This window comes from Meriones unguiculatus, chromosome 5 (assembly GCF_030254825.1).
Source record: "Meriones unguiculatus strain TT.TT164.6M chromosome 5, Bangor_MerUng_6.1, whole genome shotgun sequence".
In the NCBI taxonomy this organism is placed as follows: Eukaryota; Metazoa; Chordata; class Mammalia; order Rodentia; family Muridae; genus Meriones; species Meriones unguiculatus.
The window spans coordinates 39974565-39992834 of record NC_083353.1 but is presented as its reverse complement, the minus strand read 5'-3'; the positions used below and the strand labels follow the sequence as shown (position 1 = coordinate 39992834).

The following is an 18270-nucleotide window of genomic DNA, read 5'->3' as shown; positions in this document are numbered from 1 at the left end:
ACAATGTTCAACATGGCTAATCACTACAGGAATGTAAATCAAAACCACAGGGAGAAACCACCTTACACTTAATAGCACAGCTAGGAGATAACATTAATAAAATAAAAAAAGGCCTGGCAAGGGTATGTTGAAATGGAAACCCTTGTACAGTTATGGTGAGACTGTGAAGTCATACAGCAACAGAGGAGGAGGCCTGCAGGAGCATAACGGACAGCCATTGTGGTTACCAGGTGGGCAGTTCCTTAAGACAAAAGAATTGCCACCATATGATTTGGTATTTCCACTCTTCAGTGTACCTCAAAGAACTACACTGGGATTCCAGGATCAGCCCTGCTCACAGTGGCTGAAGAGTTCAAAAGTCTACCACTGGATGTATAGATAAAAAACAGTATATTGTATACACATACAACAGAATATTATCAAACATGAAAAACTGAACTACTGTTTGTGCTTTGACTTAGATAAGCCTTGAAAAAAAAAAGAAAAAAGGCTGGAACTGCAGCTTAGTTGTAAAGCGCTTGCCTTGAAAGGATGATGTCCCATATTCAGTCCTTAGGGGCAGGAGAACCTGACAAGAATCACATGCTGTATGGTTGTGTCTGTGCGGAATGGCCAGACCAGGCAAGCCCCCAGATTACTGGCTGCCAAGGGCTAGAGGGGAGGGTAGGGATGGATTGTCATGCTAAGCGCCAAATGTCATTTAATTAAGTGGAAAAAAGAAAACCATCTGGACTCAAGACAGGATCTTATTAAGTTTCTCAGGACAGCCTCAAACTCACAGCAATCTTCCTGTCTCAGCTTCCTGAGTACTTCAAATGCAGATATGTACCACAATGCCCAGCTCAAAAGTGTAAACTTTGTGTTACGTGGTTACACATAAACCTTCTACTTGGATCCTTCCCCCTCTTTCCAGTGTTGTCTCCAGTTTTTTCTTACTTAAAACAAACCCATCAATTAACGTATGTGATCACTGTCACTTTATATCTATCACAAGCTTGATCATGAGAAATACCGCTTATGGTAAACTGAGCATCTCCTATCTCCTTCCCTCTGGACCAACCATCGCCATGCAGTCCTCTACTGACAAAATATTTTGAGCACAAATTGCCAAAATAGGTATTTATTTATAAATTATTTCACTAACCATATAAAATATACAAAAATAGAAAATTTGAAAGCTTGCGTAAAATAAATTCTACTTTCCCTACCCCAGTGGATAGAGCATCTCTCCCCTGAAGAGCCCTTCTCTCCATTTTACTTTGTTTTTTTGAGACAGGTTTACACTGGTAGCTGAGGCTGGCCTCAAATTCATGATACCCCCTGCTTCAGCATCCTGAGTGCTGAGATAGCAGGTATGCACCATCAAGTTCATGGCTCTAATTTCACTCTTGGGTAGAGCACCTGCCTTTACCAACTCTGTTATGGAAGAAATGTGGCCCTAAAAGCCTCTGCCTGCTGTGGCACGTACCACAAGGGGACTGGAGGGCAGTTACTCTGTAATGTCTTCTTTATGAAGACAGAGGAAGAAACTTCACTTAGTATTTGTAATGGAAATAACTAGTAATTTTGAAATTCTGACTTGCTTTTATAATATAATGTTATGTGATTATAGCTTGTCTTCTAGAACATGTAACACCAAACTTGTAGCTTATTTCTTGTAAACACATCTACCCAGTGTATTTATCCCCCTCTGGCTTCAACTTGTCCTTCCATCTCTTAGTTCTTCATTTAGTTATTTATTTTAAGTCATGTTTGGCTTACCCCATTTCCAATTTTTATATCATCTTAGTGCTTCATTTACTTAACAAAAAAAGTCATGCTGTATTATTTGTGTGTGAGTGTAGGTGTTTAAAGGCAAGCCTGTCCTTCTCACAGGACAGAAGAAAAGAATAAAAAAGAGACAACCCCCCTGGGCCATGCAGAGGCCATGCTAAGCTTGCAGCTCCCGTGTCAGGGGCTTCCTTTTACGTCACAGATCTGAAAAACATCTAGTGCAAAGCTCTGTATCTAAAGGGTGACTGGTGTGTTGGTGGAAAGAATGACAACAAACAATAGCGCTGTGCTACACTTTCTCACTCTTTTCCAGCTGGGAAGAAACGTTATAGTGAGGAAAGGGCGGATGACTTTTTTTTTTCCACCTGTGGTGAAGAGATTAACCAAAAAGTCCACAAAAAAGGCAGTCACAGTGCCAGATGGAATTTGTAGCGCTGTACCTGGATGTGCTTCCTTCTGGGGTTCTCAGAAGTCATTTGGGGACAGCCTGTGTTCACTGCCATCCTGCTGTTCTTGCACTGCGCCTGAAGGTTTCTCCTTTGTTGATCAGTGACACTGTTATATAATTTAATACGCCTGGGTGACAAATACAGTCTTTCATGGCCAAAAGCTTGTATCAACCGGGCTGTATCAATGGTGGATATGGAGCTGCTCCTTTCGTTTAAAGTCACATCCCTATCAGTTTGGGTCAATACATCCGAGTCCACGGGAGAAGTAGTGCTGGAAAAAATGTTGGGACTATCTGTGAGGAACTCACTGTCCTCTGAGGGTCTAGAATCCGAGGAGGTATTGCTTACATAATTAAAATCTGGCTGTTTTCTCAGGATGTACTTATCTAATTTAATCCGCTCAATCTTAATCTGACTGGATTTCCCAGTAGGATAAGGAGAAAGCACTCTGCTTTTCCTATGTTCACCTGCATTCTGATCCCACTCTTCGCTTTTACACCACTTTCTCTGCTGCTTGCTTTTCTGTTGCCTCTTCCCAGTCCACCCCCTCACTCCTTGGTCCCCTCTGCTTTCATCTTGTGTACTTTCTGAGGCGTGTAGTGAATGTGTGATGGGATTCTGAAGCATTTTAGCCAAACGATCGAGTCGTTCCACTAAAGAGAGTTCTTTCTTCTCGCAAACGCCGGGCGGTTTCTGCTGCTTCTGTCGCTCCTGGTACTTGTTCCAGAGCTCATTCAAATTTGCAGTGCACTGTGTTGTTAGCTCTGGGGTGACCTTCTGATCTTTTTTTTGGTCATCTGTCTGTCTTTTGCCTTTTGGATCTTTGGCCTGATGCTTGACAGTATGCATCTTTTCATTGTCTCCCAAGTTCAAATTGATGCTGAGGCTCTTAATTCTGGTGTAATCCATCTTGGTCTTGTCCACACATGGGTCAGAAGGAGGAAGGCAGCTGTGTTCTGAATGATGGTGAAAGAAATCCTTCCAAGAATGCTGCATGAAAACACTTCTTCCTGAAGACTCATGGCAGAGATCTTGCTCGTGGGGCAGATGCACTGGATGATGGAAGTAAAACTTGGCTGATCTGAAGACAGAGTGAGTGGTATTCTCAAATGCTGAATGACACTCAGAGTCTAGAAAGAATAAAAAGAAAAAGATTTTGAAAGAATTTAGAAATATTTCAATTCCCTTTATAAATACTGTTGTTTTTCCTTTAGACATAGAACATGTGCTTAACAATCAGACTGGCAGGAGTCAAAAAGCTAAGAATTCTGGGTAAACTCCACCATCGTGCAACAGAGCTGGGGCTGGACCTCAGCTGAAAGAGTGCTTGCTCAGCATGCAAAGTCCTGGGTTCAATTCCCAGCATGGTATAAACTGCACTGATAACCCCAGCACTCAGAATGTTGAAACAATAGGATCAAGAGTTCCAGGTCATCCTCTGTTACACAACCAGTTCAAGGCTAGCCTGGCCTAACTGTGTGGTTCCGTATCAAAGACTAAACACAAGTGGTCCAAGCATTGGGGAATACAGAAGGCACTGTACCTCTGTGTGTTTAAGGCCAGCCTGGTCTACACAGTGAGTTCTAGGGCAGCCAAGACAACTTTGTCTCAAAATAAATAAAATAAAATAAAAATCTGGAGTGAACTGTCATCATGTGATAAAGCTATGTAACCTCAAAAACAGCCCTTTAGTTCTTTATACTATGAGTTGCCTTATGTATACAGCACCTGTTCTATATATGCTACTTTTTACATGTGTTCTCTGTTGTAAAAACTTTTCATCCTAATACTAGACTTAAATGGGTATTTCCAGCTTAAAAAAACAAAAACAAAAACAAAGGATCAACTGGCATTTCACCATCAGCGTTAAGTGGGTAGAGTAAAAAAAAAATGTTTTTAAGCCTCACTTTTGGGCAATCATCATTCCATATCAAAATAGGTGTTGTTGAATGCAGTAATATACCACAGTTAACTAGTCTGAACGTGCTTCTCTGAACTGCTATTAAAAGTTCATCCCTGATTACTGGACCATTCAAAATCATGGCAGCGACATTCACAAAATCCTTGTACTGGCTCATTCCTCTGTCAAGCTATTAAAGTAGAAAATATCCATTTCCCTGTTCTCTAGCTCTTTCCCAAATCAATATTCTCTTCCAATCTCTCTTGAGTTTAGCCACACCACTGATTATTACCAGTGATGTGCCCATGGCCCATGGTCTACTCAGAGAGCTACTTTCCCTTTCAAGACGATCATCATAGTCTCCACTCACTGTCCATATCTACTCTCAGACTTAAGTTTCAAGCCATGATTTCTCTCAATTCCAGATTCATATCTAGGTATCACATATATATCACTTAGATGTACAGTCGCCTTAACTTTTAAATGTCCTTAACTGAATTCTATTCTAGCCTTCACCAAGAAATACATAAAAACAATATACTAATAAAACAGATTAGACAAGGTTTCAAGATAAAAATGTGTTTACAATTTGAATTTTATGTACGGTAAGTAAACTGAAAATAAAATAACCAATTCTAGCACAAACATAAACGTGTAACAAGAAATATTCAACAAATATAGCTATGTGAATGTATTCTAGTGTTTTGAGAATGTCCCCTGGAGGCTCAGTTATTTGCCTATTTGGTCCTCAGATGGAGGCACTGTTTGGGAGGCTTAGAAGGTGTGGCCTTATTAGGCAAAGCATATCCCTGGGGGGGCAGGCTTTGAAGCTTCAAAGCCTTATATCATTCCCACTCCGCTCTCTAGCTTCATGCTTGCAGTTTTAAGATATGAGCTCTTAGTTTGCTGCTCCAGTTGCCATACCTGCCTGGTACACCACACTTCATCACCATGATGATGATGGACTCCTATCCCTCTGGAACGAGAAGCCCAAATGAACCCTTCTTTATGTAAGTTGCCTTGGTCTTGTTTTACCACAGCAATAGAAAAGAAACTGATACCAAAGTGGTTCTAATTACCAGTCTGACTACAGTTTATATAAATTTTATGTAATGTGTATGCAGATATTGCTGGGAGCCGCTGTTCTAGCAGCTGCTTTGATATTTAAATCTCAGCAGAAAGACTGGTTTTACCAGGCTTTCACTGGAGTTAGTAAAGAATTTCCAAGTCCATCTCCTTTTGTTTGTGACAGCAGGTGGGATAGCTTGTCAAAATCACCCCTCTGGTTTCACCTCCTTGTGGATTTAACTCATTGTGCTGAGCTGCTTTGACTCTGGCTTAAAAGCAGTCTGAAATAAAGCAAAGTGGCTAGTCTAGTTTCCGTTAGAGCATCTCGGAAAGGTCCCGTGTATTGTGTGTTAGTTTATTAATTTTAATCCTCACTCCTGACTCAACAACCGTTTGACTCTGCTGTTGGGCTCCAGCAATATATGTATGCATATGCATACACATATACAAACATATACAACCACTGAAAGAAAGAAAATTAGGTTCTCTATAAAAATATGGTGACTTATAAATGAATATAAAATTATTAAACTCTGTGGTCCTCCTGCCTGTCCTCCTGGCTGTCTCCCAGCAGCCCACAAAATCAGGAGGGGCAGGGGACGAGAAGCAAGCCTGGAATGGGTGGTGAGCACACACAGGGATCACACAGCTTGGGAACCAGCTGATGGCTAATTCAACGTTAATTCCAGAAAACAAAGGTTATATACCTCTTGGGGAGTGGGTGGGAGGTTCCAAGAACAGGTATACATAATTGGTTGGAACTAGGCACTTTAAGGATGCTTGATTTGCATTACACAGCATACCCCTATCACATGAATGGAAACACAGTGCCTAACTATCATGTAGGCTCAAGGAAGGGAGAGCTAGCAGGGAGCTGTGTCAGAGGTCATATATCAAATGTGGTTAGGGGAGTCTGTGTCTAAAGACACTCTCCAGATGAAGTCAGGCAGAGAGGAAGGCACCCTGCTGGGAAAGAAGGAGTCCTGCCTTTAAATCAGAATGGCTGTCTAGACAAGAACTACAACCTCAACCAGCAGGGTGCCTTCAACACTTTATATCCAAATTCTAAAAACTATGATTCTAATCATAATAGCATAAAAATAAAACACTTACAAAAGAATATAATAAAAGAACCACAAAATACATATTCTGAAAACTCCAAAGCATTGCTATGAAATTAAATATTTAAATAAGTGTGAAACACCTCATTCATACAGTAAAAGAAAATATCAAACAGTGACATTCTTTAGATTGCTCTATGGAGCCAATACAATCCCCATCAGAATCCCAGTTTGTTCTTTTGTAGAAACTGACAAAATGATTCTAAAATTTATGTGCAATTTTAAGGAATCCAGAGGGGACAACGTGATCCTGAAAAGTAAAACGAAGGTGAAGGTCTAACACATCTCTAGGTCAAACCTTACCATAAATCAACAGTAATCAAGACAGACAGGTACTATCACAAGGATCAAAGCATAGACTAACAGATACTATTGACAGTCCTGAAATAAAATTATACATCTATAGTCAGTTGATTTTTGGTAAAAGATTCAGGATCATCTGATGAGAAAATAATGTTTAAACAGCTAGTGTTATATGTGATAAATGAATATCCACATTTTATCAAAATTGAAAACTTTTGTAGAACATTATTACAAGAATAATATTACAAGAATAACATTATTACAAGAATAATAAAAGAACATTATTACAAAAATAAGCCAGAAGCCTGTAATTCCAGGTACTTAGGAAACTGAGACATAAAATAACAAGGTCAAGATCAGTTTGGGTAATACTATTCTCTGGTTATCTTCTTCCCACCCCTAGCACTTGGCAACTATTTTTTTTGTTTGTTTGGTTGGTTGGTTTTTCAAGACAGGGTTTCTCCGTATAGCCCTGGCTGGCCTGCACTCACTTTGTAAACCAGGCTGGCCTCGATCTCACAGGGATCCACCTGCCTCTGCCTCTGCAAGCGCTGGGATTAAAGGTGTGCACCACCATGTGGCTGGCAACCACCTTTCTACTCTCTTTTCCTATGATTTTTTTGTCTACTTGAGATATTTTATATCAGTAGAATAAAAAAAAAAATAACTGTGCCTTGGTGGTTGGCTATTTTGCTTAGTGTATGACCTTATAAGGTTCATTCATGTTGTAGCACATGACAATTTCCTCATTAAGGCTGCATAATTACCATCTTTAAATATGTAACACATTTTCTTTTTTATTATTTTGTTTGAGACAAGGTCTAATTATATATTCCATAATGACTTTGAATTCACTATGTAGACCACAGTGGTTTCTAATTTGTAATCCTGCTTCTGTTTCCAGATTATAGGCCTATACCACTCTATGAAAGATCTTTATTGACCAATAATGTGCTTTTTTTCTTATCCAATTATCTGATGGACAGCTGGATCACTCCTACCTCTTGGTTATAATGAATAACTATGATAAACATCTTTGGGAAGTTTGAGATCTTGCTTTGAATTCTTTTGAATATATGCCCCAAAGTGGGACTGTTACATTTATAGGATAATTCTTAATATTTTGCAGGTGAATAAGCATTGTTCTCCAGAACAACTATACCATTTTACATTCCTGCTAGTGGTGCATAAATTCCAGATTTTCCCTATTTTTCCCAAAAGCTGGAATTCTTTGGAAAGCTTTCCTTTGACAGTGGCCATTCTCCTGGTGTGAGCTGTCCATTCCTTGCGGTTCTGAACGGAATGTCTTAAGTTACTGAGTGTCATTTCATATTCTCTTGGGTCATGTCTGTATTTTCTTTGGAGAACTATATGCTTAATTCCTTGTCCATTTTAAAGTCAGGATTGTTTTTTTGTTTTCAAGGCACACATGTTCCTTACACATTCTGGGTTTAACTCTCAACAGACAAATGCACTGTGACTATTTTACCAATTCTGTTGCTAATCTATTTCCATTCCTGCTTGCTTCAGTTTCACTTGTCCATATACGCTTCTACTATCATGTCAAAGAACTGATTACCAAATAGTTTCCTGGAACTTTTCTTTTATGTCTTCCACTAGTTTTACGAGTTCAGGTCCTTCTGTTTATATATCTAATACTTCCTGATGTAATTTTTATGTAATGATTTCACTTCATTCTTTTAATGTGGTTACCCAGTTTTTGTATACTGTAAGTTGAAAAGAGTATCTTTTCCCCACTGCATAGTAGTTACACCCTTGGTAAAAATGACTTCATACTTCTAAATGTGAGTAGCTGATGGAAACTTTTCAGGACAGTGTCAGTAGACTCACCCTGTTGCTCATTTCCCTTAAATGGAAATGCTCATCTTCTAACAGGTAAAATTTGACAACTGAACAGTAATGATTTATGTTCAGTATGCTCTTCTCTTTTATCATAATATTGGGACCAAAGACAAACATAAATTGATTTAATTTGACTAAACTGTTATATATGTTATCCTTGTTTTTCCGTCTTCTAGAATAGCTTTAGGTTTCCATGTTTCAGTACTAAGACATAATACTACACTTGCAGCAGCAGCAGCCTTAGGGGTATAGTCATCCCACACACAGGGTATGGTAGCACTGGTTCCCGAGCCTCTCCCAGACCCGAGTGCTTCACGAAACAGGGAGACACTTGCATGCACCTTGGCATGTGCAGCAATCGGCATTTCTATCTTTGATACCAGAAACCAGGTAAATGCCCAGCCAGTAGACATTATCCTGTGCTATCTGTGCAAAGTAATGAGATGAGGAATGAAGACATTTTTCTCAAATGTTTTCTGCACAGAGTTGGCTAAACTGAATATGGAGAACTGAATGTATTTACATGTAATACAGCTTCTACGTATACTTCCCCAGAATTAACACTTATTTTACAAATCCATACATATATCCACACATACAAAGCAGTATTGAAATGATGTAACTGAAACAGAAAAGGGTCTTGTTTTTGTCAGAATGAAACAGAAATGCAGACACTAGCACTCAGGCACACATGCTAATATCCACTGTATTACCTGAAATATCTATCTCTAAGGATCTGTCCTCTGGGCAGAGTTCCTGAGGGATGGTCCTCTTAACATGGATCTCTTCCTTCTGTTTAGTGGATTTAGTGTCTGGCAGGTTTTTAGTTTTTCTGACTTGTACAGTGCTACTACTGGAACCTAAGAGAACAAAATGAATGCATTAAGAAACACAAGACATCCGCTCCAAAAACCCTCTAATCATCTAATGTATGAAAGACATCATTAAGTGGTGCTGGAAAACAAACATCGCACCACATTGTTTAGAAAACCGTAAAAAAAAAAATTTACACTAAAGCCATAAAGAACTAAAGAGTCACCATCAGGGGCTGGAGACAACGGCCCAGTGGTTACAACCACTTGTTACTCTTGCAGAAAACCTGAGTTCAGTTTCCAGCCCACAACCACAAACAATACCAGTTCAAGGCAATCTGACACCCTCTCCTGACTTCCGTGAGCACCAGGTACTCAAGCACCACCCATATACACAAAATAAAATCAATTAAAAAACACAGTGTCTATTAAAAAACTTTAAAAAAAATCACCTCAGATGAAGAGACAGATGAAGACATATTAAGCACTCAAACAAAGAAAATAGTAATTCTAGCAAGCATTACCATAGAAAACTCTAGACAACTAACTTGGATGTTCTCATCTTCTCTCAAGATGAAAAACATTTTGAAATACAAATCAGAAGTCACTAACAGCAAAGGTGTCTGCACAACACAAGAGTGGAATCAGGAAAGCCACCAAACATCTACAGATTACAGTATCTATAAGCAAAAGAGGGGAAAACTAGAGCTGGCTTATTTTGGAGCTGGTCCTAACATTCTGGAAGACTGCTAAAAAAGATTAGATTTTATTCCCAAGGACAATGGAGACTTAAGTGTATCAGGAGATTAATAATCAAAATGGTTTCAGTAACATTCATTTAGCAACAATAAAAAAGTGGTAAAATCTTACAGTATTTCCCAAAATACAAATCTAAAATCTTAAGAAAAAAAGTATGTAAAAAAGAGAAGTGTTTTCTGCTTTAAAATACGTCTCTAGTTCATAACTGCAGCAGAAATACCAGCGGCCCTCTGACACATTTTCTTTTTCCACTACAGTAGCTGAGCACATCACCAGAATAAAGGCTTGGCCTCCTTGGCAATGTACCTTGATGTGTCACCTGACTCAGGCTGGCATCTAAGATGAAATAGGAGTGTAACTTCTGAGAATCTCCCCTAAACAACAGGCCTTCTCTTTCCCTAGAGCGAAGGTCAGAAATGTCAACAATACAGAAAGAGAAATGTTTCTCTGTCTTCTTTAAATCCTGTTATATTTTGGGGTGGTTTTTAAACAAAGCTAATCCTAAATTAAATATGCTACTACAAGCAATTTCAGCATAATCCTATTGAAGTGTAATAACCACATTAGTTCCAAAGTAAACAAGTTGAATTTCTAAAAAGTAAATAGTTTTAATATGACAATGGTAATCTATGTCAGACTACTTTAACTCAGTTAAAATGTACAGCATAGTTTAATAAATTCAACAACTGGGACCACCGCTATTTATTTTTAAAATATTCTCTAAAATGTAAGTGTAAAACAATTAAAAGCAACTACAAAATTTGATAAAACAAGACCTTATAGGCATAGTCTAAGCATGGTAAGAGTTTCATAATAGTGACTTGGTATCTGTATGCAAAGTAAGAAAGGAGGAATTATAATAAATAATAAATAAAAAAGAAACAAAAAATAAAAAAGGAGGAGAGACTGAGGGAAAGAAAGTTTATATTCAAATGATTAACATACACTTTGCATGCCGAAAAACCAAAACTTAGGGGGAAATTTAACTGTCTATCAAATGCAGGACTAATTTCTATAAATAATAAGGAAAAGACAAAAACAAGAATATAAACAAGGAAAACAGTTCCAGACAATCCTAAAAATTTAACTGCTTGGATCATGGTTACCAAAAAACAAAACAAAACAAAAAACCCATCTACTTTGCAGGACTTATATACATATCATGCAGAGGAATGTTGAAATAAATTACTGAAAAGGGAAATGGCCCATTAAGCCTATTTCTGACAATAAAATTACTTTGTAATATTATAGTCATACGTTCTCTAGAAATATCTTGAAGAGTTTTAAAAATGTCAACTTTATTCATTCCAAAGTCAACCAAAACAGCCGCTCGCAACCCCTCATCGCAGGATGGGGAATGGAGTCACACAGAGAGTGGAGTGCACACTGCTGCCTGTGACCTTCAGGCCTTTTAGGAGAGCAGAGGAAACCAAAGCCAATACAATCCAGTCTAGCTACCTGCAGGGTCCTTCTGCAGGGAAGTTCTTTCTTCAGGTCTTGCCATTTTGATCACAACCCCTCTACTGATGATCTCCTTCTGTTTTCTATCCGAGACAGTTTCATCCCCAGTTACAGGCACTTGAACCGGGGCCTCTGGATAAGGACACCATTGATCCCAGAGAGAAGGAGAAGAAAATAAGCAAAAGGCAAGGAGCCCTCCTATCCACCTCCCCCAAACACAGACCCCAAGCCCTTTGTAAATGAGGGGGAAAAAACTCTTAGGCTCTGTTTTTGACAACTAATATGAATTAGAAAGTTTGCCACATCTATCTATCCAACATCAGTTTAAATAAAGTAACACTTTAAATATTACTAGTCTGATACAACCACAAAAATATAAATCAAACTATGTTTTCAAAATAAAAATGTAGATAGATTTAAACAACTCCTTGAAGCTCTTTCGCCTTTTCAAAGTTTTAATCAATTGCAGAGCTAATACGTCATAATGTCAAGAAAAATACACCATCTATATCTTACACACAGCATTCTCTAAATCTCGTGTAGCTATAACTTAAACCTGTCTAATAGTTTATGTTTTCTTTTTACCTCCTTGGTCATATATCCTCTCTTATCTCTATTTCTCAACAACGAAATCAGAAAGTAAGCAGATTATGAAACACACAACAACAACAACAAATCAGCCTTGGCTTAGTTTACCCACAATTTCTTTTCTTTCAAATCAATTTTTTTCTTATTGCTATTACTTTAGTCCAAAATTTTTTCATCTAATTCTCTGGCATTTTTAATATTTTAGGCACACTAGGAGCCTAACAATGTACTGAAAACTTGGCTTAAAATAAAACATTATAGACATGGTTCCCTGATGCTATTCCCCTTCTTAGTAGCAGCTTGTATACTGAACTTGAGTTTCTCTCTGTCTTTTCATAGCATTACAGTAATATTAAACAACAGTAATAATTTTAGTAATCTCTACTAATAATTTACAATCTTATCTTAAATGTCTCTTACATAAAAAATACAATGCTGTATCTTCAGGAGCTTCTCATTCAATGACTGAGATTTAGCCATATTAATATGAGTCTAACAATATATACAATATTCTTTTGTTTGAACTCATCTACTGATCAACATATGACTATTTGTTTTATTTTTTATACCAAAAAGCAGAAGAGTGAGCATTCCTGTAACATTTCCCATTGATTTTTACAAACTGAAAATATCTTGTTTCCAATCTATGTCTTGTCATTTAATAGTCTGTATCTTTTAGGTACCAAGCTTTTCATGGTTAATAACTTCATTTTTCCCCTTTGGATCTATCTTTCATGTGACTTGCTTATAAAATTCTGGATTGGAGACACAGCTCAGTTGTTGGAGTGTTTGCCTAGCAGCATGCATTTCTTAGGGTTGATCTCCAGTACAACACGAACTAGGAATTGTGGCATGTGTCTGTGATGCTTGCAGGGAGGTGGTGGAGTTGGAGTCAAGACTATCAGAAGGTGGAGGCTACACTGAGCTACAGAGCAGATTCAAAATTAGTGCAGTCTATATGAAACCTTGTCTCAAAGAAAGGATGAAATTCTGAACTATTTTTTGGTCACAAAGGGATGTAAATTCTAAAAGTTTTCTTTTTTTTTTTTAATCACATATGGCTGTCATACATTTTTTTATACAGTGTGAAGTCAGGATTTATCTGATTTTTCTTACATGTTATCAATTATCGGATAACACTGAACTATTGATATATAACACTATTGATGCTCATTCTCAAACTTCATGGATTGGCACACCATCCCTCATAAGTTTCCATATTAAGTTTGTTTCTAGGTCACATTCTGTTATGTTTTTTATTTTTACAAAAATCTTTTGAGATTATAATATAATTACAACATTTCTCCCTTCCCTTTCCCTCTCCAAACCCCCTCCTGGGAAGTAGGGTGTGTGTATGGGTATGGGTGTGTATGTATACGTAAATACATAAATACAACCTACTCAGCCTTATGTTACTTGTATGTGTATGTTTTCAGGGATTACCATTTAGTACTGGACAACCAATTGGTGTTCTCTTCTCTGTTGAACACTATTTCTCCAGCTCTCAACATTCCTTATTTGCCTGTAGTTCTTTGTCTAGGGTTGAGGCCTCCTCATAAGCTTTCCTTCCATGTGAGTATGGTTATTTTTATTGTCTTTATTATACCCATTGGTACATATAGTTTTTACCCCTCATAAAGAAAACTCCTCTTTACGACAGAGACCATTATAAGAAAGCTACAACTGATCCATCTACAATTCAACTCCTGTACTGAAGGGTCAGGGATCCCAACAAATGGATTAGAAGGATTGTAAGAGGAAGAGGATCAGAAGTTTGCTGATTCCGTCTTCTAGAAATGTCAAACTCTATACCCCTGAAGTCTTACCAATATGGCTATCTCCTACATTTCTGTTTAATCCTTTATAAATAATAATAATAATATAAATAACAAACAACCTATACAGTTTTGATGGCTGGTACAGCAAGCTCTCTTATGCATTCAGAGATTAATTTAATGACAACTGACAATTCAATTATTAGTATTATACAATTCTCAAATTATCTAGTTTCTTAATAAATTTCGTATTTGTTGGTTTTAGTCTTTTTTTTTTTTGAGACAGTGTTTCTCTGTGTAGCCTTGGCTGTCCTGGAAGTCACTCTGTAGAACCAGGCTGGCCTCAAACTCACAAAGATCCACCTGACTCTGCCTCCCGAGGCCTGGAATTAAAGGCATGTGCCACCATGGCCATTCTTAATAAATTTCAATGTAATTTAAGAATTTTCTCTATGGTAGTATTTCATGTACTTTCAGCCCATTTCTAATAGCCCAATCTTTTGCATAGCTTCTTAAAGATTTTACTGTCCTAGAAAACATTTGCATAAAAATGCAGGAATTATTACTAATTATTACTAATTACTGCCTTTTCCACGTCACGAAATAAAATCTGAATAGAAGCGTACATAGATCCTTTATTCTTCCTTACCATTTCCTCCAACATTTGATTTTAAGATTTATACAATCTGAAAAGAAACCAGATTAATTCCCAATTTTAAATACAACAAATTCATCAGGGGTGTTTGAATTTTGTATAAATGGATAATACAACATGAGTTTTCCTTTCTTCGCTTCACTATGTTTGTAAAGTTTATTACATGAACATATATATATATTCATTCACTATTCTCTGTGCTAGCAAGTATTCAATAGTATTAATATTAAAAGTTATCTATTCTACTAAACAAATATTGAACACTTTGGTGGTTTTCAATTTGGAACTATTACAAATATGGCTTAAAGAACATGTGTGGGCTAAGGGTATAGCTCAGTGGTAGAATGCATGTTTAAGACTATGTGAAGCCCTAGATTCAAAGCCCAGCAACATACACGCAGTCAAGGTATTAATTTACACTTTCCACTGGCAGTGAATGAGTTTTTATTCTCCACTCTTAATGTCATAGCATTTTTCTTTCAGCCATTCTAATAAGTATAGAAAGCTACTGCTAAGGCGCATACCTTTAGTCTCAGCATTCAGGAGGCAGAAGAAAAAGCAAAAGCTACTGCTGTTTTAATTTGCATTCCCAGATTATCAACAAAATAAAAAATTTTACATACAATTATTTAGTATTACATACTCTCTTTTAGAGAATAACTTCAATTCTTTTGCCCAATTTCTATTGAATTGAAAGTTTTGTTTTGGGGAGAGGAATCCAGTTTAATGAAAATTTCCCTTTTCTGAGCCAGGAATGGTGGCACATGCTTTTAATCCCAGCACTCAGAGAGGCAGAGGCAGGCGGATCTTTGTGAGTTCAAGACCACCAAGGGTACACAGAGAAACCCTGTCAAGAAAAGAAAAGAAAAAAAGAAGAGAGAAGAGAGAAGAGAGAAGAGAGAAGAGAAGAGAAGAGAAGAGAAGAAAGAGAAGAGAAGAGAAGAGAAGAGAAGAGAAGAGAAGAGAAGAGAAGAGAAGAGAAGAGAAGAGAGGAGAGGAGAGGAGAAAAAAATTCCTTTTCTAAGGAAGGCATACTCCTCTATTTTCTTATAGAAGATCTAGCTATCTGTCCATCTACTTACCTATTAATCTATGCTTCTATGTTTTGTTTTGGAACAGCGTCTTGCTGGAACTAGTGATCTTCCTGCAATTTTAAATATATTGTACTTTTAGAAAATGGCTGTCTTCTATCTAGAGAAAAAACTGAAAACTCAGCACTTTGAGCAGACAGCCCAGATGTGTGAGTGGGATGGGGACTGCAGGAAACAGGAGAAAGTATGTCCTATCTGCAGGCAGGAGCCAGGGCTCGGCTGAAGGTGACTACTGTCACGAGGAATGTGAGCTAAGGACAATCAGACATTCTGATTTTTTCCCCCAATAAGCCCGAAATTGAATTTTCACACATTGGTAGCAAAGTAAAAATTCAAACATGTTAACTGCTGATTCTTTTATCAAATCTTGCCTGAAATGCCACTCTGCAATGTCTGACCGAGATAAATTCATGAGAATTTTAATCAAGATTTTCTAATATTTAGTGGCTAAAATAAGCTTGATTTTGTGTTTTGTTTCAACAGCTGGAATGCACTTTATTTATGTTGAAAATGAAGTTTACAATCCCTCTGAAGCACTTTAAAATATTCTAGCATTTTACTTTCCTGTGTAGTGGTAAGGCATAGGTTTCCATAACAAACTAGAAAATTAATAAACAATATTCCCACTTCAAATAAAAAGATTCAAGAAACACATTGCAAAACATGCATTGTCCCTTGTTACCTTTCTGAGAGGGAGTCTTCCCCTTTGCTGCAGTCCTCTTGCTATAGATCCCTTCTGTGTGTCTAATGTTCACAGTGCCAGAGAGGTCATCATCTCTTGTGCCTAGCACTTGAGGTGGAAAGTCTGGGGCAACAGCATCATTGGACCCTACAGGAAAACGAGAAAATATTACAATTAACACTAAAATAGTTTTGAAGACAAGAAAGACTTTTTCTTCCCTTAGACCACTGCTATGAAAAGAGCACCATGACAATTCTGGAATGCTGCAGGCTAATTAGAAGGAGTCAGTCAAACTGAAACTCAGACACAGGCAGAATAAATGGCAAAATTACCAGGCAAGGAAGCAAATGACCGAAGACCTGACACAAAAAGTGAAACAGCGATTAGTTCATGGGACTACTGCCAGCTCAGGAAAACTTTTGAAAAGGAAAATGATTGGGGATGTTTTCTGGTATGGATACAAAGACACAAAAGACACATTAGATAGCAGTTACTATACAAACACACATGAAGGCAAGTATATGAATAATACACACTGTGGTCAGGCTGGACAACAGGATACAGTAAGTAAAGTTATTTATTTAAACATAGCAGCATATGAAATCCTAATCCAAGACCATAAGTTTTTCTGTACATGAAATGTAGTATCAATGAAGATTATTTTTAATCATGAAGTAATTTGTAAGTTTTGACTAAGGAAGATTTGTCTAACAATACAAAACAGAGGTAAGCGCATATATATGCCTAGTCTATGTGAGGTCCTGAGTTCAATCCCCAGAACCATAAAATTAAAAAAAGAAATTAAAAAAATAGAGAAAACTAAAAGAAGTAATTTATGTGACAAGGATTTGAAAGAATTAAACTTTCTTTTAAATGTGTTTCAACATTCCTATATATACTAGCAAGAGAAATGATCTGTTATTCATGTCCTACCTGATAGTCAAAAAACATTTCTGGACATATAAAGGCTTGTAGTAACTACAGCTTATAGTTAACTACAGAATGCTTTAAAATGGTTTGTCTTTCTACCCCAGGATGCCACACTTTGTATATTTCCTGGCTCCTAATTATTGTGTAATTAATATATATGTGATAGTAACACTATGTATATGACAGTAAGTGCTGACCAAGTACCAGTCTCATCAATTCAATGCAATATAAATAAGCCACAAAGGGTTCCCAGAACAGCCTACAAGCCTACAAGTTTCCTATCAAGTCTTTTGGCTCAAGTCTACAGATGACCTGGATCTTCTCAGCTTACATGGTTATCGTTTTCTGTTCCCGCCTCTTAGCTCTCTGGCCAGTCCTATTATCCTTTATTCTACCAAGTCTCCAGTGCTAGAGTTCCTCTAGAACCCCACCTTTATTCTTCCTAGGTGTACTGTAACTACCAAGGAATGGCTTGTGAAAAATAAATGCTTAAGCCAAGCCTAGCAACATATGCCTTTAATTCCAGCACTTGAGAGACAGAGACAGGCAAATCTCTGAGTTCGAGGTCAGCCTAGTTTTCACAGTGAATTCCAGAACTACATGACTACACACACACACACACACACACACACACATACACACACACACACACACACACTGAATACTTATCACTGGCCAAGAGCTTTCTTTTATGCTTCAAATTCTAGCAGTTAATGAAAATTAACATCCTGTCCCTTCTTTATATAAGTTACTATACTCTGGCTCAACCCCACTCTAATTGTTGGTCATTCTCCCCAAGAGTGGTGACATGTCAGTTGGATTGAGAAGAACAGATAATTTCTGACAGTTGCAGCGGATGAGCAAGAGAATGAATGCCAGCAGAGCTGAGAGGCAGCTGCAGCAGCTGCAGAAGAGTACAGACAAGTATGCATACAATGGAAAGCATCGCTTATTTTCCAACATCTGTGCAGTTTTGGAATACATTGGGGTGTAGATTTGTGTCTGGGGCAGAAACAGTTAACATACTTCTTCCAGGACAG

At 37.6% G+C, this 18270-nt stretch overlaps 1 protein-coding gene across 7 annotated transcripts in view; it reads right to left on the bottom strand.

Annotated features, from left to right (window-relative positions):
- Positions 1 to 18270, bottom strand: part of Alms1 (ALMS1 centrosome and basal body associated protein) — a 97613-nt gene that overhangs the window by 20898 nt on the left and 58445 nt on the right. For 5 of the 7 annotated variants that reach the window (XM_060383640.1, XM_060383644.1, XM_060383641.1 and 2 more), the window contains exons 13-16: positions 16301 to 16447; positions 11507 to 11641; positions 9191 to 9337; positions 2214 to 3352 (exon numbers count right to left, since the gene is read on the bottom strand). In XM_060383640.1, coding sequence (XP_060239623.1) covers positions 2214 to 3352; positions 9191 to 9337; positions 11507 to 11641; positions 16301 to 16447 — 1568 coding nt within the window. Of the gene's footprint in view, positions 1 to 2213; positions 3353 to 9190; positions 9338 to 11506; positions 11642 to 15609; positions 15672 to 16300; positions 16448 to 18270 lie in introns of those variants that run through there. The other 2 variants (XM_060383642.1, XM_060383647.1) reach the window with 2 other exon arrangements.